The 21,862-nt window shown below is 40.0% G+C and overlaps 1 protein-coding gene across 1 annotated transcript in view; it reads left to right on the top strand.

Annotated features, from left to right (window-relative positions):
* The window catches only part of LOC139214209 (dynein axonemal heavy chain 8-like), a 31,161-nt gene extending 13,103 nt beyond the window's left edge, over window positions 1–18,058 (top strand). Inside the window, exons 36-92 of the mRNA XM_070844977.1 lie at window positions 200–353; window positions 442–605; window positions 929–1,031; window positions 1,507–1,611; window positions 1,856–2,017; window positions 2,191–2,415; window positions 2,519–2,691; window positions 2,793–2,971; window positions 3,049–3,236; window positions 3,338–3,424; window positions 3,519–3,626; window positions 3,712–3,846; window positions 3,949–4,110; window positions 4,191–4,437; window positions 4,793–5,034; window positions 5,141–5,281; window positions 5,382–5,613; window positions 5,739–5,881; window positions 5,983–6,117; window positions 6,199–6,321; window positions 6,411–6,624; window positions 6,712–6,821; window positions 6,903–7,066; window positions 7,148–7,340; window positions 7,428–7,550; window positions 7,641–7,771; window positions 8,245–8,398; window positions 8,630–8,794; window positions 9,012–9,238; window positions 9,364–9,482; window positions 9,573–9,676; window positions 9,941–10,117; window positions 10,192–10,359; window positions 10,531–10,746; window positions 11,039–11,176; window positions 11,271–11,398; window positions 11,563–11,734; window positions 11,832–11,987; window positions 12,101–12,256; window positions 12,342–12,524; window positions 12,980–13,085; window positions 13,189–13,441; window positions 13,807–13,997; window positions 14,084–14,205; window positions 14,289–14,404; window positions 14,496–14,698; window positions 14,821–14,894; window positions 14,989–15,141; window positions 15,286–15,441; window positions 15,908–16,024; window positions 16,109–16,210; window positions 16,306–16,466; window positions 16,589–16,745; window positions 16,824–16,976; window positions 17,195–17,384; window positions 17,477–17,598; window positions 17,771–18,058. Of these exons, the coding sequence (XP_070701078.1) occupies window positions 200–353; window positions 442–605; window positions 929–1,031; window positions 1,507–1,611; window positions 1,856–2,017; window positions 2,191–2,415; window positions 2,519–2,691; window positions 2,793–2,971; window positions 3,049–3,236; window positions 3,338–3,424; window positions 3,519–3,626; window positions 3,712–3,846; window positions 3,949–4,110; window positions 4,191–4,437; window positions 4,793–5,034; window positions 5,141–5,281; window positions 5,382–5,613; window positions 5,739–5,881; window positions 5,983–6,117; window positions 6,199–6,321; window positions 6,411–6,624; window positions 6,712–6,821; window positions 6,903–7,066; window positions 7,148–7,340; window positions 7,428–7,550; window positions 7,641–7,771; window positions 8,245–8,398; window positions 8,630–8,794; window positions 9,012–9,238; window positions 9,364–9,482; window positions 9,573–9,676; window positions 9,941–10,117; window positions 10,192–10,359; window positions 10,531–10,746; window positions 11,039–11,176; window positions 11,271–11,398; window positions 11,563–11,734; window positions 11,832–11,987; window positions 12,101–12,256; window positions 12,342–12,524; window positions 12,980–13,085; window positions 13,189–13,441; window positions 13,807–13,997; window positions 14,084–14,205; window positions 14,289–14,404; window positions 14,496–14,698; window positions 14,821–14,894; window positions 14,989–15,141; window positions 15,286–15,441; window positions 15,908–16,024; window positions 16,109–16,210; window positions 16,306–16,466; window positions 16,589–16,745; window positions 16,824–16,976; window positions 17,195–17,384; window positions 17,477–17,598; window positions 17,771–18,058 (9,070 nt within the window). The remainder of the gene's footprint in view (window positions 1–199; window positions 354–441; window positions 606–928; window positions 1,032–1,506; window positions 1,612–1,855; window positions 2,018–2,190; window positions 2,416–2,518; window positions 2,692–2,792; window positions 2,972–3,048; window positions 3,237–3,337; window positions 3,425–3,518; window positions 3,627–3,711; window positions 3,847–3,948; window positions 4,111–4,190; window positions 4,438–4,792; window positions 5,035–5,140; window positions 5,282–5,381; window positions 5,614–5,738; window positions 5,882–5,982; window positions 6,118–6,198; window positions 6,322–6,410; window positions 6,625–6,711; window positions 6,822–6,902; window positions 7,067–7,147; window positions 7,341–7,427; window positions 7,551–7,640; window positions 7,772–8,244; window positions 8,399–8,629; window positions 8,795–9,011; window positions 9,239–9,363; window positions 9,483–9,572; window positions 9,677–9,940; window positions 10,118–10,191; window positions 10,360–10,530; window positions 10,747–11,038; window positions 11,177–11,270; window positions 11,399–11,562; window positions 11,735–11,831; window positions 11,988–12,100; window positions 12,257–12,341; window positions 12,525–12,979; window positions 13,086–13,188; window positions 13,442–13,806; window positions 13,998–14,083; window positions 14,206–14,288; window positions 14,405–14,495; window positions 14,699–14,820; window positions 14,895–14,988; window positions 15,142–15,285; window positions 15,442–15,907; window positions 16,025–16,108; window positions 16,211–16,305; window positions 16,467–16,588; window positions 16,746–16,823; window positions 16,977–17,194; window positions 17,385–17,476; window positions 17,599–17,770) is intronic.
* The last annotated feature ends 3,804 nt before the right edge of the window (window positions 18,059–21,862 follow it).

The raw sequence follows: 21,862 nt of genomic DNA on the forward strand, positions 1-21,862 counted from the left end.
GATAAGACTTCAAAACATTAACCAAGATCAATGTGTAACATTTAAGTAAGAAAGAGTGGATTGGAGACACAAGATGTTTATTCTGCAATGTGATGCAGATGATTTTGGCTCTGCTTTCTAAGGTGTTCTTTCAGACAAAGTGTATGCATCATTCTTTGTACTCTCTAAAGGAACTTGTGTTATTGTTTGCCTTTTACAGGTACAGTGCCTACTACAAAGCAGAGATCCAGGATTGGGTCTCCAAGCTTTCAACATCATCTGATGTCATTGAGCAGTGGATTATTGTGCAAAACCTGTGGATCTATTTGGAGGCTGTATTTGTTGGAGGTGACATTGCCAAAGACCTGCCACAGGTATCGTTTCATGCTTTTTATGGTTTATATTCTGAACATGAAAATGTAGAGGTCTTCCTTAGTAAATATTTAATTTTTCCCAATGTAGGAAGCAAAGCGTTTTCAGAACATTGACAAGTCCTGGATTACGATCATGCAGCGAGCCCAAAAAGTCCCAAATGTGGTAGAGTGCTGTGTGGGTGATCCAATTCTGGGACACGTCCTACCAGATCTTCAGAAACAGCTGGAGTTTTGTCAAAAATCTCTGGCAGGGTAAAGCTTTATCAACTATTATTATAGTATTTAAGTATTACTTTTAGGTAGAAACATCTGTATTTTACAGCAGCTTCATTGCAAAGTAACTGCAAAGTTTGTTTGGTCAGTTTACATTTATTGGTTCTTTATATTTTTTTGTAACTAGTATGCACTGTAATCTTTTCCTTTCAAGCATCCTCATCAGACTTAACTGTAATTTATTTAATAATTATACTATCTCCTCACACCCCTGAATGACACTGACCCTAGCTGACTGACCCTTTCCTGCTACAGATGACAGAGACGATGATGATGATGATGATGATGATGTAATTCAACAGGTACCTTGAGAAAAAGAGGCTCCTCTTCCCCCGGTTCTTCTTTGTGTCTGATCCAGCCCTCTTGGAAATCCTTGGACAAGCCAGTGATTCTCACACAATTCAGGTTAGAGCTTTGAGTGCCACCAGAAAAAAAGATGTTGAATTGGAAAAAAAACCCTATAAAATGAAACAAGAACTCATGGTATCTCTGGCAAAGAGATTTTGTTTTGTATTTGATCCCATTTATGTTTCTGAGTGCTCAAAAATTCATCTAAAAAATTATTCCAAATTTTAAAAAATGTCAGTGGAATTTTGTGGAAAAGGAAGAGAGGATTAGGATGTAACCAGAGAACAGATACTCATCAGGACAATGTTAAGGGATTTCTTAATGTTGTTAGAGAGGAAATTTTATTTTCTTGTGAACTGCTGCATTTAAATGAAGGATGTTGATATGAACCCTATGATTTTAGTTTCTCAATGACAAAATATACACTGCTAAACTGCAGGATATTAAAGTAGTTATCTGTGGTATTGATGTGTCTGTTTCTTAAAAAATGCAGTAAAACTAATTTTAGGTACCATTGTGTTTTTTCTTTCAGTCACATCTACTTGGAGTGTTTGACAATGTTAATAAAGTGGAATTTCATGCAACTGATTATGACAAGATTTTAGCAGTTATTTCACAAGAGGGAGAGGAACTACCGGTATGTACTTTAATTGCATTAGATTTTTAGATTACAGTATATTTTTGGGTATTTGAATCTATAACAATGCATCATATTGAGTGTGTGTATGAGTGTGTCATGCCTTTTGTTCGTGAGATCGTAACTTGTAAGATAACTTGTAACTACATTTGAGTGCAAGGGAGAAAAAAAAACTTGAGTAAAATGATAAAAATGATATATACAAGAATAGTGTAATATAATGAATATTTGTTTGTGGATTCAGTTGGACAGTGCTGTCATGGCACAGGGACCAGTGGAGCTCTGGCTTGGGCAGCTGCTGTCACAGCAGCAGGTTTCATTACACTCTGTCATCAAAGCTTCAGATCTAGAGCTCAATGATGAAGACTTCGATCTTCTGTCTTTCCTCGACAAATTCCAAGCGCAGGTCAGACAACAGTAGAGTGACTGCCAGTGAAAATGTTTAACAAGTTGGCTGTTGTCGTACTTAGTGTCACCCTAATGCCTTTGTAGAGGGAATCAGGTCAACACTAGGCTTGTGCAGAGTGTACTTATGATAAAGTTTCCCCACCGCTCAATTTACTGTTTTGCTTTTTTAAGGTGGGCTTGTTGGGAATCCAGATGCTGTGGACAAGAGATGCTGAAGAGGCACTGCAAATTGCTGAAGATGACCGGGAGATCATGCCTTACACCAAAAAGAAATTCCTAAATATACTCAGTACACTCATTAAACAAACCACTTATGACCTGAGCAAATTCGACAGAGTCAAATACGAGACGCTCGTCACAATCCATGTGCACCAGAGTGATATATTTAATGACCTAGTAGGTTCTTTGAAGCTCTTACTTCTTTCATGGATCTTTTAGTATTGTAGACCGACTGTCATTTATGTAACAAATTTAGATTGATGTCCTATTTTTTCCTCAGGTAAAAAAGCGTATAAAATCTATCGGTGACTTTGAATGGCTGAAGCAGAGCAGATTTTACTTCAAGGACGACCTGGATAAGGTCATTGTGTCTATTACTAATGTCGACTTCATATATCAGAATGAGTTCCTTGGCTGTACTGACCGCCTGGTCATTACCCCTCTGACTGACAGGCAAGAGAAGAAGAAATTGGTTTTGTCATTTAGTAATTGCACGAATTTTTCGTATATTGTTTATATCTAAATTGAATGGGAGGACTGCTTTTTATCTACAGATGTTACATTACACTTGCCCAGGCTCTGGGCATGAGCATGGGAGGAGCCCCCGCAGGGCCAGCCGGGACTGGGAAGACAGAAACCACTAAAGACATGGGTCGCTGCCTTGGCAAGTATGTGGTGGTGTTCAACTGCTCCGATCAGATGGACTTCAGAGGACTTGGCAGGATATACAAAGGTATTCCAGGCAATGACACAATAAATCTAGCAGTGTGGTGTGCAGTTTCAGTTATCTCATGATGTGTTGCTTTTCAGGCCTTGCACAGTCAGGGTCCTGGGGCTGCTTTGACGAGTTCAACAGAATCGACCTGCCAGTGCTTTCTGTTGCTGCTCAGCAGATCTACATTGTTCTGATGGCACGCAAGAAACACAAAAGTACTTTCATCTTTACTGACGGAGACTGTGTGGATTTGAACCCAGAGTTCGGCCTGTTTATCACTATGGTAGGATACATGAACACCCAGGAATCTAATGAGAAACGCTTTTAAGCTAGGTTGAAAACATTACATATAAACTAAATACCATGTTGTCATTTAATGTCTAGAACCCTGGATATGCAGGGCGTCAGGAACTTCCTGAAAATTTAAAAGTGCAGTTCAGGACAGTGTCTATGATGGTACCAGACCGACAGGTGGGTCAAGGCTATCATATAATTTATTTGCTAGACATATTTTTCCCTTTGCTCTAGTGCTTAGTTGTCAATTCTCCACTGTTGTCTTTGGCAGATCATCATGAGAGTCAAACTGGCCAGTTGTGGATTCAATGAGAATGTCATGTTAGCCCAGAAATTCTTTGTCCTTTATAAACTATGTGAAGAACAGCTTACAAAACAGGTGAGATTCTTGTGGCCAATGCCTAATCACTCTTTTGAATGATTATTGGCTGACTGACTGACATACAATCTCTGCTGTTGGACAGGTACACTATGACTTTGGCCTGAGGAACATCCTGTCTGTGTTAAGAACACTGGGGGCCAGTAAAAGAGCACGACCTGATGACTCAGAGTCCAGCACTGTCATGAGAGTTCTGCGTGACATGAATCTCTCTAAACTGGTACAACAGGAACTCTGTGTTGACCGTCCAGAATGATTTCACACATCTTGGCGCTGCAATGTGTCGCTGGATGCTGTGTGAAAATCTTTCTGTATGTTTCAGGTTGACGAGGATGAGCCCCTCTTCCTTAGTCTGATCAATGACCTATTCCCTGGTATCCAGCTGGATGGGAGCACATACGTAGAACTTCAAGCTGCTGTTGCTCATCAAGTTGAGCTTGCTGGTATTGTCAACCACCCACCATGGAACCTCAAGCTGGTTCAGGTACCTCAAAACCTCTTTGACTGTATTGTCTGTTTCTTTGTTTGAAACATACCTTACTGACTTGCCTCTTGCACTACCAGCTGTATGAGTCTTCACGAGTGCGCCATGGCCTGATGACGTTGGGCCCAAGTGGAGCTGGAAAGACCACGGTCATCAATATTCTCATGCGAGCTATGACTGAATGTGGATCCCCTCACAGGGAGATGCGCATGAACCCCAAAGCAATCACTGCCCCACAGATGTTTGGCCGTCTTGATGCAGCCACCAATGACTGGACTGATGGGATCTTTTCTACTCTGTGGAGGAGGACACTTAAAGCTAAGAAAGGTTTGTCAAGCAAAGTTTAGTGCGCTTTCACATAAATATTCCTTAATTTATCTCACAGATTGCCTCCCCAAAAGCATATTATTGAATATAACTTTATTTGAAAATAGAAAAACAACTACAAAACAACAACAAAAACAACATGGAGCTTGTTGCAGTTAAAAAGATAATCTTGCATCTGGATTTAATTAGTTGACCTTTAAATTAGATACAGAATGATTAATAGTTCTGCATCAAGAGCTGGACATGAAGCAGCAGTTAACACATTTTGGTTTTGTCTAATGGAAACAGCATCTATTTAGAGTGTTTGAGGATTTAAGGATTGAACTGTCATGGCTTTGAAATGTATGCACTTCAGGTGAGTTCATATGGATTGTGCTTGATGGCCCTGTGGACGCCATTTGGATTGAGAACCTCAACTCGGTGCTGGACGATAACAAAACACTGACCCTGGCTAATGGTGACCGAATCACCATGTCCCCATCTTGCAAGCTGGTGTTTGAGGTGCACAACATGGATAATGCCTCTCCTGCTACCGTGTCCCGGGTGGGTATGGTCTTCATGAGCTCCTCAGCTCTCAGCTGGCAACCCATACTCCAGGTAAAGTTGTTTTGTTAGATCATCAAAAGAGATGCTGTTTACAGAAAATAAACAATGCTTCTCTCACAATGAAGGGCTTAGATGGAACTTGGGCTTTATGTTGTAGGGATGGGCCCACAAGCGCAATGCAAACGAGGCAGAAAACATCATGAGTTTATATGACAAGATATTTGAGGACACTTACTTATATATGAAGCAAAACCTTAAACCCAAAATGGAGCTTTTGGAGTGCAACTACATAATGCAGGTATGTATCCAGAAAACTGCTGAAGACAAACCGGAATTAGATGATGGCTCAAAACTTGTTTCATGAAACACTGAATTATCTGAATACAATTTACCCACAGTCTGTGAATCTGCTAGAGGGCCTCATCCCAACCAAGGAGGCAGGGGGCCTGGCCAGTAACAAACACCTTGAACGCCTCTTTGTCTTCTGTGTGATGTGGAGCATTGGGGCCCTTTTGGAGTTGGAGGATAGGGACAAACTGGAGGCGTACGTCAGAGCTCATGAGAGCAGCATTGATGTGCCTCAAACACGTTCAGGAGAGACTATGTTTGAGTATATGGTCAACTCAAACGGTACAGTCATATTATACATTAAATACCACCTCTTTGCTGTCTTCACCTGGTTTTTAAATGAACGTTTGAAGGACTGTTTTATTGTGGACATATGACTATATCTTTAGTATACCTATGTGTTTCAGGTGAATGGTGTCATTGGAATAATCACGTTGGGGAGTATGTCTATCCAACTGACCATGTACCAGACTACGCCTCCATCCTCGTGCCAAATGTGGATAACACAAGAACTTCTTTCCTGCAGGAGACTATTGCCAAACAACGCAAGGTGAGCCTGTTTCTCTTAGAAGAAGTATTATTATTCTAAAATGTTATTATTTTTTTACTTTAAGGCATGGCTATAAAAAGATGAATATTGTCTTTGTATAGGCCGTATTGCTTATTGGTGAACAAGGGACGGCTAAGACAGTGATGATTAAAAGCCACACAAAAAAATATGACCCAGAGACAGACCTGTCCAAGTCTCTGAACTTCTCATCCGCAACAGAACCCATTATGTTCCAGGTAGAACATTTATCATGCTCTGTATGTATGGCTTTGTACTGTTTTGAATTTTTGATTAGTAAAGCAATCTTTCCATTACAGCGAACAGTGGAAAGCTACATTGAGAAAAGAATTGGCAGTACTTATGGACCCCCGGGAGGACGCAGGATGACAGTCTTCATTGATGATATCAACATGCCTATTGTCAATGAATGGGGAGATCAGGTGTTTATACAACACAGATTTACATATATATTATTCACTGTTTCTTGTTCGGTCTGAGTAACTACTACTATATGTCACTGTCCAACTAGATCACTAATGAGATAGTACGCCAGATGATGGAGATGAGTGGCATGTACAATCTGGATAAACCAGGAGACTTCACCACTATTGTGGATGTACAGATACTGGCTGCCATGATTCACCCTGGTGGTGGGAGAAATGACATCCCACAAAGACTGAAGCGACAGTTTACAGTGTTCAACTGCACTCTGCCATCCAACACCTCCATTGATAAGATCTTTGGTATCTCTCTCTTAAAGGATTCATTGTTCTGCTTGTGTGATGTTTTATGAAACACTTCAGTTGCTTTTTCATGTTCTTTTTCTGCAGGTGTAATCGGCTGTGGATATTTCAGTACATGTAGAAATTTCAAGCCTGAGATTTCAGATATGGTGAAGTGTCTAGTGTCTGCTGGGAGGATTGTATGGCAGTGGACAAAGGTTGGAAGATGATGTGAAAGAAATGCTATGGCTAGATTTATTAATGAAGACATGGCCTGATTTGATGATTTCACTTTGAAGGCAAAAATGCTTCCTACACCATCCAAGTTCCACTACATCTTCAATTTGAGAGACTTGTCCAGGATCTGGCAGGGAATGTTAAACATCAAGGCAGAGGAGTGTAATGATATCACCACTCTCTTGGCTCTTTTCAAGAGTGAATGTACAAGGGTGATTGCTGACAGGTACAGTGCTTACGTACAGTTAATTCTCTTAAGTGCAATTAAAACGGCATAAAGATCAACTGAAACATTGTTTCGCTATAGGTTTATTTGCTCTGAGGACAGAGAGTGGTTTGAGAAGGCCATATCTCGTGTGATTGAAGAGCATGTTGACCCCAGCCTTGTCCCAGAACTTCATCCCAAGCCTTACTTTGTGGACTTCCTGCGAGAAGCTCCTGAGCCCACTGGTGAAGAAGATGATGACGCCTGTTTTGATGCCCCCAAAGTCTATGAACTGGTATATTCTTGCTATTTAGACCATTTAATGAAATGTGTACTTAAATGTAGAAGGCTGTCACCATAATCTCAACTAACGTTCCTCCAGGTGCCAACATTTGAGTTCCTAACAGAGAAGCTGATGATGTACCAGGCCCAGCACAATGAGGTCGTACGAGGCTCCAGTCTAGATCTAGTTTTTTTCACAGATGCCATCACTCATCTTGTCAAGGTCAGACCAAAAGCCAATCAAACCAATAGATATCCTGTAGAGTTAGCCATAGATAATTTAGATTTTTCTGTTATATTTGACTTCCTACAGATCTCACGAATCATTCGAACTGACAATGGTAATGCCCTGCTTGTTGGAGTGGGAGGTTCAGGGAAACAGAGCCTGACTCGCCTGGCCTCATACATAGCTGGATACAGTATCTTCCAGATCACATTGACAAGGTAAAAACAGAAAATGTCAGAATTATTGAGATAACTTGGAAGAGGTTGGCAATGCAGTAACATGAGAACTTGGTAAACAAGGTGATAAAGCCTCTATGCAGTTTGGTATATTGTTACAAAGTCTTGATAGAAAGGCTGCCTGTGAGGTTCTTAGATATTAGTTAGATATCAGATTATAAATGCATTATTATTATTTAGTATGGAAGAATTTGAGTTAAAATGTATCTTATAGGACATGGAAAACATTGGCCTGTTCAGATTCATCATTTCATGTTTATATTGTCTAATAGCAGCAAACTTAAAACACATATAGTATTTGAATATTATAGTATGTGTTATTTTGGACTAGACCAAGCTAGGTCATTTTGATTGGAAGCTGATTATCTTCAAAGAGGCACTAGGCCTGGAAAAGAGGATATACAGGATATACTAGAAGATTGTTTCTTACACTCCTATGTTTGTTTTCTCATCAGAACATATAACATAAGTAATTTCATGGAAGACCTGAAACTGTTGTATAAAACAGCTGGGGCTGAGGGAAAAGGCATCACCTTCATCTTTACGGATAATGAAATAAAAGATGAGGCCTTCCTTGAGTACCTCAACAATGTTCTTTCTTCTGGAGAGGTGAGACCTTCACTTAAACAGCAAAACAGTTCTGTGAACGTCTGTGAATCTCCAATGCATGTTCACCAAAACCAGCTCAGTATGTATTTTGATAATCTAGTCAGAACCTTCCAGTTTATTCTCATTCATAAGTAGTAGTCTCAACAACAAAGAGGTCCGACAAAATCTTAGATCTCAAAGGAAAGTCTTTACTGATCCAGATTACTTCATTGTGAAATAAACTGTGTGCAGGTCTCCAACCTTTTTGCGAAAGATGAGATCCAAGAAATCACCCAGAACCTGATCTCTGTGATGAAAAAGGAGCTTCCTCGTATTCCACCAACTTTTGACAATCTTTATGACTACTTCATATCTCGGTCTAGAAAGAATTTGCATGTAGTTCTTTGCTTCTCACCGGTAGGTTAAAAGTCTGTGTATTTGTTACCCAAAAGCAATTTGCCAAATGTACTCAGATTTTTTTGTTTGCCTTATATTTAATTCTTTGATGTCCTGCATTTGTTCACTTTCATGCATGCCCGTTTTAAACTGTCACATTACACATCAATTTACTAAGCTCCCCCTGCATAAGTGAATATTCTCATTTGAATTGCACTGTATCTACTGTTCTTGGCAGGTGGGGCAGAAGTTTCGCTCTAGATCCCTGAAGTTTCCTGGGTTAATTTCTGGCTGCACTATGGATTGGTTCACACCTTGGCCCAATGAGGCTCTGGTGGCTGTGTCCAACTATTTCTTGTCAGAGTTTCCAATGGTTTGCTCTGCAGATGTGAAGGCTTCTGTGGTGACCACCATGGGCACATATCATGATAAAGTATCTGAAACTTGTGAGAGCTACTTCGAAAGGTATAACATGCAAATCATATCTAGATTCACACTGTTATGCTAGTATTTACATCTAGATATTCTTTTAGGCTTTAGTCCAGAGATGTATTTTGCATGAACTTAAAGTTGTATGTTTCATCTTTCAGGTTCCGGAGAAGAACTCATGTCACCCCTAAATCCTACCTCTCCTTTGTAAATGGCTACAAAACACTGTACACTGAAAAGTACAACTTTATCAATACACTGGCAGAGCGCATGAATGTTGGTAAAGAAGTTCAGCTATAAAGATGACCTATACGGACAACTTTGCAAGGTCTTCTCTGAATGGATTTTAAAACATATTTCTGATTTCCAGGGTTGGACAAACTGATGGAGGCTAGTAAGTCTGTGGCTCAGCTGTCCAAAGATCTTGAAGTCAAGGAAAAAGAGCTGGCCATAGCATCGGTCAAAGCTGACAAGGTAAATAATAGTACTTTTCTCAAATTAGAATTTGTAAAGCAATATTAGAATAAGCATAAAGTTCAGTATGACGCATGTTGGTCAGGAGGAAAAAAATTCACATCAGAGTCAGTTCATTAATTGGTCAGAGAGAGTTACTGAATTGTTTTTCTGGGATGAATAGCTGCCCCAGGTTTTGTGAAAACTGAAAAACTGGATGCAAGGTCAACAGTTTATGGACATGTACAATTATTATGCAATGCATTTCTTGTTCTATTCCCGTAGGTGGTGGCAGAGGTGACAGTCAGTGCTGAAGCTGCTACCATTGTAAAGAATGAGGTCCAGGTTGTGAAGGATAAAGCCCAGAAAATTGTGGAGGGGATTGAGAAAGAGAAAGCTTTTGCTGAGGAGAAACTGGAGGCTGCCAGGCCAGCTTTAGAAGAGGCTAAAGCTGCATTAAATGTGAGATTTTTGTGACATTTGTGTGTTTACACTATCTATATCTGCACTACATGATATACATTTTAAAATTACAGACCATTAAACCTGCTGACATTGCCACTGTGAGAAAATTGGCCAAGCCTCCACACCTGATCATGAGGATTATGGACTGCTGCCTGCTTTTATTCCAAAAGAAGTTGGATACTGTCTCTATTGATCCAGAACGAAATTGTCTGAAGCCATCATGGGGAGAAGCACTGAAGGTAACAAAGCACTTTCTGTGAGCACATATAGAGAGATATGACTGCTGTCTGTTTAAGCTTCCGAATGCATGTTCTGTAGCATTGATGATGGCAATAACACCCTAGAAATGATCAACATTGTGAAGTAACTAATGGTTCCCTTTTGTCAAAATTTCCTTGTCTACTCTTAAGCTTATTAGTGCAGCTGGTTTTATGACCTCCCTCCAGCAGTTCCAAAAAGACAAAATTAATGAGGAAACAGTAGAACTGCTGTATCTGTACTTTGGCATGGAAGATTACACAATGGAAAATGCCAAGAAAGTGTGTGGTAATGTAGCTGGTCTGCTAGCATGGACCCGGGCTATGGCCACATTTTATGGCATCAACAAAGAAGTGCTACCACTCAAGGTAAAGCTTGTCTTCATCATGGCAAGGAATCGTTTTTTGCAATGTAGATCTGGCATAGTTGACTATTGTACTTTAATATTATGTCCAATGTCTCTGTTTTAGGGTGTTCACATCCATAGAATAGTGCAGGAATCATAGTATTTACCTCATAGCCCTTTTTATAGACTGTAGATAGAAGCATTGTGGACATAGAAATACTATGATGGTGATAAAAGTACTGCTATAATTCTCATGCCATCTTGCTCTGCCCCACGTGATTTTGTGAATTTCAGTGTCTTTTGTCTGTGCGCAGGCTAACCTGGCTGTTCAGGAAATCCGGCTAAAAGTGGCTAATAATGAGCTAAACAGTGCTGAGGCTCAACTGGCCGATAAGCAAGCAGAGTTTGACAAAGTCAAGGCCAAGTGTGATGCTGCTATGAAAGAGAAACAGGTGCGGTGGTTCAACCTTAAACAACATTGTTAATATTGCATTTGCTTTAAGCTAGAAATTGACACGGTGGGCTTGTTAAAATGTTGTTTTTCAGGACTTGTTGGATGATGCTGAGATGTGTAGGAATAAAATGCAGGCTGCATCTGCACTTATTGATGGACTTAGTGGAGAGAAAGTTCGCTGGATAGAGCAAAGCAAAGAATTTAAATCACAGATCAACAGGTAGGTTACGAGGAAAACTGAATTTAATATTGAAAAATTATTCCCAAGGGTCGCATACAATTTAGGGGAGATCTTTTATAAATGAGACTAGATTTTTCAGGGAAGATTTGCAATTCATTGATCATGAAAGCATTTAAATGAAGTCATTCTGTTCATCTTGGCAGACTTGTAGGTGACGTGCTCCAGCTCACTGGCTTCTTGTCTTACTGTGGGCCGTTCAACCAGAGTTTCCGTGACATGTTGTTGAAGAACATCTGGGAGGCAGAGCTGAGGAGCCATAAAATCCCTTTTACAGAAAATCTCAACCTCATTTCTGCCCTAGTGGACCCTCCCACTGTAAGAACGACACAAACCTCATTTCAGTTTTAACTCACTACGAGCTGCACAAGAAGTTATTCATGAGATGAAATGCATTCACATGTTTATGTTTTAGATAAGTGAGTGGAACCTTCAAGGACTCCCAGGTGATGACTTGTCTGTGCAGAATGGCATCATCGTCACAAAAGCAACAAGATATCCCCTCCTCATTGATCCCCAGACTCAGGGAAAGGCCTGGATTAAGGAAAAAGAAAAGGCTAATGCATTCCAAGTACATACTGAAATGCAGTGGAATGTCATCTTTACCCAAATTAGTTGTTTGGGTAACAGATGGTATGAAAGTGATCTATGATCTCTGTATCTGTATCTTTGATCTCTCCTTAGGTTACATCACTCAACCACAAGTTCTTCCGCACTCATTTGGAAGACTGTCTTTCACTGGGACGACCACTCCTTATTGAAGATGTATGTGAGGAGCTGGACCCTGCCCTCGACAATGTCCTTGAAAAAAACTTCATTAAGTCTGGGACCAGTTTCAAGGTAATCAGCTATGATATCCTCTTGAAATCAACAATACAACTTTAAGATATGTCCTTTCTTACATTCTTGGATTTGCCTTTTGTAGGTTAAAGTTGGAGACAAAGAGGTAAATGTGATGGATGGCTTCCAGCTCTACATAACCACAAAACTGCCTAATCCAGCATACACACCAGAGGTCAGTGCCAAGATGTCCATCATTGACTTCACTGTAAACATGAAGGGCCTAGAGAACCAACTACTTGGTCGCGTCATCCTTAGAGAGAAGCATGTAAGTGTCTATTTTTTTATGTTCTACATGTTTTTTTATTACTAGTAAATAACAACTTCAGCCCATGACCCAGCAACAGAGTATTTTAAAGACATCACAGGGCAGCCAGCTGAATCAATGTTTTATTACACAGCTTCGTTTAATACTCGATTCTGATTCAACTATGGCATTCTACGGTCTGTCTTATCAGACCATTGCTATGCACGCAGTTCTGATAGTGAAAGTAAAAAAAAATATTCTTGAATCAATTTTGTGTGAAGTTATTGATTTCTTCTGTAAGTAGCTGTGTAACAAGTGGGATAATGTATGGTGAGCTGTGGTCATTGTTCTGTGCTCTGTGGTCATTGTTATCCCTTAAATAACAGTGTTGAGCATGTAATCTTGATAGTGCCTTGGGCTGCACGTGAATTTTAGTTGCAGTGATAAGTTGTGAGAATTACTTCTACTTGTAACAGGAACTAGAGGCAGAAAGATTGAAGCTAATTGAGGATGTAACTGCCAATAAAAGAAAGATGCAGGAGTTGGAAGACAACCTGCTGTACAAACTCAGCAGCACAAAAGGTACGACAGCTAACTGGTGTAGAGTAACACCAGTTTATTTGATGCTACACCTGTAATATGTTTATATAATTCTAAAATGTAAAAAGTGTTTCTGTGATTGAAGGTTCCTTGGTTGATGATGACTCCATGATTGGCATTCTGAGTACAACGAAGCAAACTGCCGCAGAAGTTAGTGCAAAGCTCAGTGTTGCAGCAGACGCAGAGTTGAAGATCAATATAGCTCAAGCAGAATATCGTCCTGTGGCCTCCCGAGGCAGCATCCTTTACTTCCTCATCACAGAGATGAGCATGGTCAACGTCATGTACCAGACCTCCTTGAGTCAGTTCCTTAAAATCTTTGACCTGTCACTGGCAAGGTATGGTTTAACCCAAACTGGGTTAAAATGTATGTCTGAACAATCTTGGCATTTGTTTTGAGTATGAAGCATGGTGTTGTAATTGCTTTTGTTCTATGGACCTTTCGTTTCACACCGAACCATGTTTTATTTAAAATTCACATAAATTAGAATTAAACAAAAAAGATGGCAGTTTTAAAACAGTGTACAGGTTACATGTGCTGTAATGAGCTCCATGAGCTGTAGATGGTTTGGTGGAAGAAATGCCACTTTTTGTTGTAGCATTCTTCAGCTTTGTCATTTTATCAAATCTAGACAATTGGTTGCACACTTTCTATGTTTGTCATCTGTTTACTATTGGTGCTAACATGAATATGGTTCTGCAGGTCTGAGAAGTCCCCTAAAACTAACAAGCGAATTGCAAACATCATTGAATATCTGACCTACGAGGTGTTCAGATACACAGTGAGAGGCTTGTATGAAAACCACAAGTTCATTTTTACACTCTTGCTGGCCCTCAAGATTGACCTACAGAATCACAAAATAGAGCATAACAAATTTCAGATTCTTATTAAAGGTAAGATCCTTGGCAGTAAAAAATTATTACATCTCTTTGTTATGGCATCTAATAACATGATGACTTCCTTTTAAATATTTGAATAGGCGGCGCAGCTCTTGATCTGAAGACTTGCCCTTCAAAGCCATTCAGTTGGATCCTGGATATGGTTTGGCTAAACTTGGTGGAACTCAGCAAATTGCCACAGTTCACTAACATCATAAACCAAGTGAGCCCAAAGTCTATGGATCATGCTTCTGAATCCCCCATAAAAGTCTCCTTATAAGTTGTTGCTATTGACACATTTTATAGGTATCTCAAAATGGGAAACCGTGGAAAGCATGGCTCAATCTTGATGCTCCAGAGGATGGTGTCATCCCCGATGGATACAACTCCCTCGATGTCTTCCAGAAACTTTTGCTAATAAGGTTCGATCCTGCTGCCAGTCACGTTGCTCATGTGTCCAAATTCACAGTATGTTATTTAATACACTATTCTTACAAGCTGTTTCTTTCACAGGTCTTGGTGCCCTGACCGTACCCTGTCTCAGGCCAGAAAGTATGTCGGAGACTCATTGGGCATGAAGTTTGCTGAGCCAGTTATTTTGAACCTTCACAGCACGTGGGAGGAGAGTGACCCTCGCACCCCTCTAATTTGCTTCCTTTCTATGGGCTCAGATCCCACTGAACAAATTGAAGCACTGGCAAAGAGACTTAACCTTGGTGAGCTTTACTGCCCTACCTTACAGCCCTAACTTACAACTTTTGTAAGCTTCTTATCTTAACCCTGAAGAATAGTACATGTGCTGTGTGTCACGGTCCCACTACATTATTGTGCCTTATAGAATGCAGAGCTATATCCATGGGGCAAGGCCAGGAGGTGCATGCAAGGAAGCTTGTTCAGACATCAATGACACAGGTGTCTTTTCTAAGTTAATGAAGCAATATGTTGTTTAAATGAGTAGTTTCAAAGTGAAGTTTGTTTCACCTGATCTGTATGTGGATATGTTCAGGGAGGCTGGGTGCTCCTGCAAAATTGCCATCTGGGTCTTGAGTTTATGGATGAGTTGCTCGAGACAATCTCAACTGCAGAGACCATGCATGACACTTTCAGGGTGTGGGTCACCACTGAACCACACGATCACTTCTCCATCACTCTGTTACAGGTAACACTTTACAAAGGTTTTGTGTATGTTGTGAATTTATTACTTTATTTGTAGTTTATTTCATGACCTTTATAAGTACTGTGGTGCACTAATATGCAGTCTATGTACAAGCTTAGTTATAGTTTCTCACCTATTTACCTGTAGTCCTCTATCAAGTTTACCAACGATCCACCCCAGGGAGTGCGTGCTGGCTTGAAACGAACGTTTGCAGGAATTTCACAGAACCAGTTGGAAGTCAGTAACCTTCCCATGTGGAAGCCTATGCTGTACAGTGTGGCCTTTCTCCACACTGCTGTGCAGGTACTTTATTTAGAGGAGCCAGTATAAAACATGTAGCTCCTGGTACAGTTCAGAGTCAGAAGCAGAATATAATAGAAATCCTGACATAGCCTTACTTAGTTTCTTCATTCTTTGTTTTTTTTAATGTCATTTGGAAAGAGAATCAAATAGCTTTAAATGTGAATAGACATAAGCAGAAAGAATATGTGGATAGAATCTCAGGCCATATGATGTATACTTAATGACAATACTCTGAATACGTCCTGGTCAATAATTTGGTGTAGTTTTACATTAGAGGTCCTGCCTTTTGGAACTTAAACTAATGAAATGGGCCACAGAATGTTGAATGACCATGCAGTTTATTTCAGTCAGTGAGTGTTAGTGAGAAATGTTCCTCATAATCTCTTATAATCTTTCTTTAGTATTAATTGCTGCTCATTAACTAGCTTTTATATGTGATCATGTGTTATATTGCTTCCTTTTTTAGGAACGACGCAAATTTGGACCATTAGGTTGGAACATACCATACGAGTTCAACTCTGCTGATTTCACTGCAAGTGTTGAATTTGTTGAGAGGCACTTGGATGATTGTGGCCCCAGGAAGGTGAGGATTCTACATCAGCAGTCTTTTTAGAGAGTTTGCTGATCATCCTCCTTCATTTATCATTTTGTGTTTTTTTTCACCCAGGATGTATCATGGGTAACGGTGCGATACATGCTGACTGAGGTGCAATATGGAGGAAGGGTTACAGATGACTATGACAAACGACTGCTCAAGTGTTTTGCACGCGTAATAATAATCCCATTTTTATTCACTTGTTACATCTCCTGATCAATAATTTTGTTTAATTTGTTACAGCACATGAGTGTTTGTTTTCATTGCAGGTATGGTTCAGTAAAAAGATGTTCGACCCATCATTTTGCTTCTACACGGGCTACAAAATTCCTCTGTGCAAGACAACAGAGGAGTACATGGAAAACATTCAGAGCTTGCCCACTGTGGATTCACCCCAAGCTTTTGGGCTGCATCCTAATGCTGATATCACGTAAACACAGAAACATTGTCCCAAAACTATTACGATATAGATAATGTGCTTATTGTGTGATATTATAATGTGTAATATCATAACTATTATAGCATTTATGCTTTGTGTTCAATTTTGACAAGGTATCAGACAAACACATCTGCTGAAGTACTAGACACAATCACAAATATCCAGCCCAAGGAGAGTGGAGGGGGATCAGGAGAGACTCGGGAGTCCATTGTTTACAACATGGCGGAAGACATGTTGGAGAAACTGCCCCCTAATTATGTGCCACATGAGGTCAGTTTGTTTGATCATTTGGATTTTAGTCACCAACTCTTGCGCCAACAAAAATGAAAACTATTTTTCTGGGTTAAGGTCAAAGCCAGGCTGTTGAAGATGGGAGCTCTGAACTCCATGAACATTTTCCTACGTCAGGAGGTAGATCGCATGCAAAGGATCATTGCCGTTGTGCGCACCAGCCTGACTGACTTGAAATTGGCCATCGATGGTACTATCATAATGAGCGAGGTCAGATTACTGATTCACTCCAATACTCCCACTAAAACACTAGCTCTCTTTTTGTTTATCAAAATACTAATTTCAGTACATATTTGTAATTCATTATACTATTTCCACAATTAATATTATGTATGAGAAGCCAATAATCATTGTTATACTGTTAAACGGAGGAGTAATGTTTTTGAGGGTGTAATGTGCTGTGAAACTACTGATCTCTATACTTATAGAACCTCCGCGATGCCCTGGACAATATCTTTGATGCCCGTGTGCCAAACCTGTGGCGGAAAATCTCGTGGGAGTCCTCCACACTGGGGTTTTGGTTCACAGAGCTTCTGGAGAGAAACAAACAGTTCCACAGCTGGGTGTTTGAAGGAAGACCCAAAACCTTTTGGATGACGGGCTTCTTCAACCCACAGGGTGAGTAACAGGTTTTTCAAGAGTATATTGAAAAATATATATATTGATATCAGACTTGCGCTAATAATGCTTTTCCTGGATGATGTATGCAGGGTTCCTAACAGCTATGAGGCAAGAAGTAACAAGGGCAAACAAAGGCTGGGCTCTGGACACAGTCACCCTGCACAACAAAGTACTGAAGCAGGCAAAGGAGGAAATCACAGCCTCACCTACAGTGAGTCAAAGCATGAAAATGCTAGGAATACACCAGCTAAGAACAGCTCACACTTGTATTCATGATAAACTTGGTTTACAAACATTGTCTGTTCATTTGGATTGTGAACAATTGATGTTTATTCTTTAAGGGACCGGACATTATTCTGTTACTGACTGCCTTTCCTCAACAGGAGGGAGTTTATGTTTATGGTCTGTACCTTGATGGAGCTGGCTGGGACAGGAAGAACTCCAATCTCATTGAGTCTTCACCCAAAGTGCTGTTCACACCCTTGCCTGTCATCCACATGTTTGCCATCAACTCTACTGCCCCTGTGGATCCTAAGCTGTATGTATGCCCCATCTACAAGAAACCAAGGCGCACAGACCTGAACTACATCACAGCAGTGGTGCTGCAAACCGTCTCATCACCAGACCACTGGATCCTGCGTGGGGTTGCCCTGCTCTGTGACATCAAATAACCTAAAGAGAAAATAAATATTCTTTTTCAATGCCAACTCCCTGTCAGGAGGTATACTTCATATAGTCACTAGTTAGATTTCAGTGTATTGCACTAGACGGGTGACAACCATTTAGAGAGCATGTTCTACCTCTCCCTATGTTCTGTAGCTGACAAATCGTCCCAGTAATATAAAGTAGTGAAAATATCCTTTGCTCTTTTTATGCATTTAGTTCAGTGCTAGTAATCACTATATAGTACGTTTAATCCAGTCATCCTGTTAATATAATAACCTGATTAATTTTCTTTTAAGTTCTTTTCCATCTGAGATAAAAGACTTGACAATGATATTCTGGAGGCAGTTGAGTTGGAAATTTGACTGAAGGTATGACTGAACAGTGAGCTCTCACCAATCACATAAACAGCACTGCAGGTAAATGACACAAGTGTTTGAGAATGACATAATGAACATGAATCCACTTAATTTTGCACTTGGGTCTTTCATGTGCACATCATGAGGACATCCCCCCCTTATAAATCACAAGCCGAGGAACTTCAAGCACTTAAAATATGTACCCACAGTGTAATTTATATGCTTAAGAATGTTCGATGAACACTATAAATTTTCAATATCCGAATGTTCACCGTTTTCTATAAACAGTGCAGAATCATTTTACTTCCTTACCAATGTAATGTGTAAAATTCTGTAGCAGTCTCAAACTAAGAGTGATGATCAAAACCACCAACAAGATTTAAAGAAGGGAAATGGCAGATGGATTAATGCTCACACTCATAGTACTGAGCAGTTACTACATTTACGAAGTGTAGGGAGGGACCCTAGACCACTATACAGGTTACTATAACCCAATAATCAGACAAATTATCCATACTTCACCCTACAAGACCAGTAAATACTCCCTGCTTACTCTGTAGGCACAAGACCTGACACAGCTGAATGTCTTCAAATTATATGGACACATCAAATCTACTGAGGACAGAGCTGTCAAGTTGACCACCGACATGTTTCTGTTGCCGTCCCGTCCTCGTCAGTGTGTGGTGGAAGAAAGTAAGAGTCTCCTTTTTGATCTTTCTTTTTTATGAAATGAATGAGATGCTGATGCTGACATTTATTTTGTTATACAGGACAAGAGTAGTGATCAATCCTGAAAGCGCCAAGATCTCAAAACACAAAACCAAACACAGGACCGTCCGGGCCCACACTCAGTCCAGCACCCAAGTGCAGGTAACTACTGTTGGAGAAGGGCCAAGATTACTACTACTGATTAGTTATCTGGGAACTGTGCTGCACTAAATGATTCTAATTACAGTACATGCATAATCAACTTTTATTAGTCACGCCCTGTAAAATTGTGCTTCTGATCAACTGAAGAACATGTGACAGGTGTTCTAATGTGCACAAACTAATGCAGTGCTTGCTTGTTGTGGCTCAGGATTGAAACAAGCAGTGTATTCAGCCTGTCTTGGCAGTAATATAGTACAAACATGGAGCATACTGAACACTCGGATGGTAATTTTTACTTGTCACTATTTGAATCCATTGTAGTCAATTGAATTCAAACTGACCACAGCCGTTCTTCTCCTTTAATTAGGAAATTCCGGTGTTGTGATATGGCAAAGATTTTGAGTATGACCTAAATATTTTATCATCAAAAGAAAAAAAATAAATAATGCCCTATAATTGCGTGAATAGATGAAGTCTGTATTTTTGAGCCCAAATATAAATTTAGTATACAAATATTAGATGGCAAAAAGGAAGACACTTAGGCCAGATGATTGTCTATATTGAAGACAGACCTTGTGTTACTAAATTGGTTTCCCTTAAGTCACATTCAGCACTCACTAAAAGGGCTTCTGAAGGTCAGTTTTAGGGTCACTGACGCATTTACAGGTCGGCTAAGGTTAAGACATGTTATAGGGATTGAATCTAAGTCCAAGCGATGAATGCAAAACTAAGCCATTTACGTGTTTGCCAGTGCATGCTCTAAACGTGTGTTAAGAGCGGGAGGGAGGGTTGTTTGAGTGACGTCCTTTTTCTCAAAGTGAACACTGGGGCAAAGACAAGCAACTGGCGCCAGCCATCAAACCCCCCCTCCTCTCCACCCTCTGAGTGATCCCCAATTATGTCAAGAGGAGAAAATGGTGTCCCTTTGAAAAGTGTTCTTAATCAAACCCAATTAATTCCGCTCCTTTCCCTTATTATTTCCACCGTGGACCATGTCCCACTAGTCAGCCTGTTAACTAGAGCCTGGGCCTCAGTGAAGGTCACGCTTGGCCAAGCAAAATAACATAATAATGTGTGTAGTTAATTACTGGTTCTGAGTGCTTCTTTGGCAAATTCGGGGTGTTGCTGCATTCTGTCTTTCTGTCAAAGGTGTGGTGAGAGAGGGTTATCACTAAATATAGCATATTCAAACACTTTTCATCCACATCCTTTCCACTGGGTTATTATGTCAAACAGCTGAGGCTTATAAATTGTAGGAATATTTGGCAATTGCCCTTTGGAAAGCCAAAGGGTAAGACTTAATACCATGGCTGTTAGAGAAATAACTTTATTAGGTGCATTTTGTCATATCCTGTGCAATTAGGATTGCTAAGTCGCTTCTACCTTGATATAGTTTTTCTTTTTAAAACAACTAAAAGTCAATTAAAACAAGAGTCTTCTGGTCTTGTCTTGTCTTAAAATGTCCAAGGCTCAAAGACTAGTATTAATCTTACTAACAAGTCGGAAAGAGTTTGTGTACAGACAGGAAACCTGTTTCCTTATTCAGTAGCTAAACATGTCCTTAAGCGTTTGAGATTTAGTCCATTAAATATGGCAAATAATAGGGCGGTATTTATTTTCTTTCCTATTTTAAATGGTTTACTCTAAAAGACCAGCCAACCATGATGCTTAGGTTCGTTATGATACTTTCAGTCTTGTGTCTTCAGCGCTGATACTGTAAACATCTGTCTCACTAATATTTAATAATGCATAAATTTTAGTTTCTTCTAAAAGTACCATTGTTTTGTTATTGCACTACCTGCCCCTCTGGTAGCTCAACTGTTGCCCCGGTGCAATGTCATCATCTCAAACATAAAAAGTGTTACACTGCACACAGAGGAGTTATTCATTTTCACCTCTTCCCTGTAGAGAATATTTGCAGACTGTTGTATCTTATAATATAAGATAGATATATATATATTATATATTGCATCTTATAATAGTATCTTCTCGTAATATACTGAACACCTTTCATAAAGCTAGTACCAATTTCCTACTCCAAATTTGTTTCAGTCGAGGGTGAGGTTGTCTGCCTATTAGTACATTGTTGCAAAGTACTCGGATGCAAAACAGGCCTCTATACAAAATCCAAAAATAAATTGGAGCAGCTAAGCCACATAGGCTACTGGAGGGCAATTACAGCTTGAGCCCATGTGGCCTCTGCAGCCTAGCAGGCGGGGCCTCCTGACACCCCTGGTTGGGCCTGATGGAGTGGAGCTTCATCTGTCTAACGGCCTGGCAAAGCTCCACAGGCCTGGACGAACACAACAGGCCTCCATCAGGCCAGCTCACTCTGTCACAGCTTACATGGCCTATTGTACACCAGCGCTCATTAACGGCACTAAGTCATGTTGGTGGCTCACTAGTGCATGTGTAGAGAGAAAAACAAGACCCACAATCAAAGTGCTATTACATTGGTGCTAAAGTACTTTTATTCTATTTTTTGCACATGGAAAATAAGTCACATTCTAAAAACTTGAAAGGACTAGAAGTAAGGATATAATGATATTGACCACTGATGGAAAAAAAATCAAAATAAACATT

Source organism: Pempheris klunzingeri, chromosome 15 (genome assembly GCF_042242105.1).
Source record: "Pempheris klunzingeri isolate RE-2024b chromosome 15, fPemKlu1.hap1, whole genome shotgun sequence".
Taxonomy (NCBI): Eukaryota; Metazoa; Chordata; class Actinopteri; order Acropomatiformes; family Pempheridae; genus Pempheris; species Pempheris klunzingeri.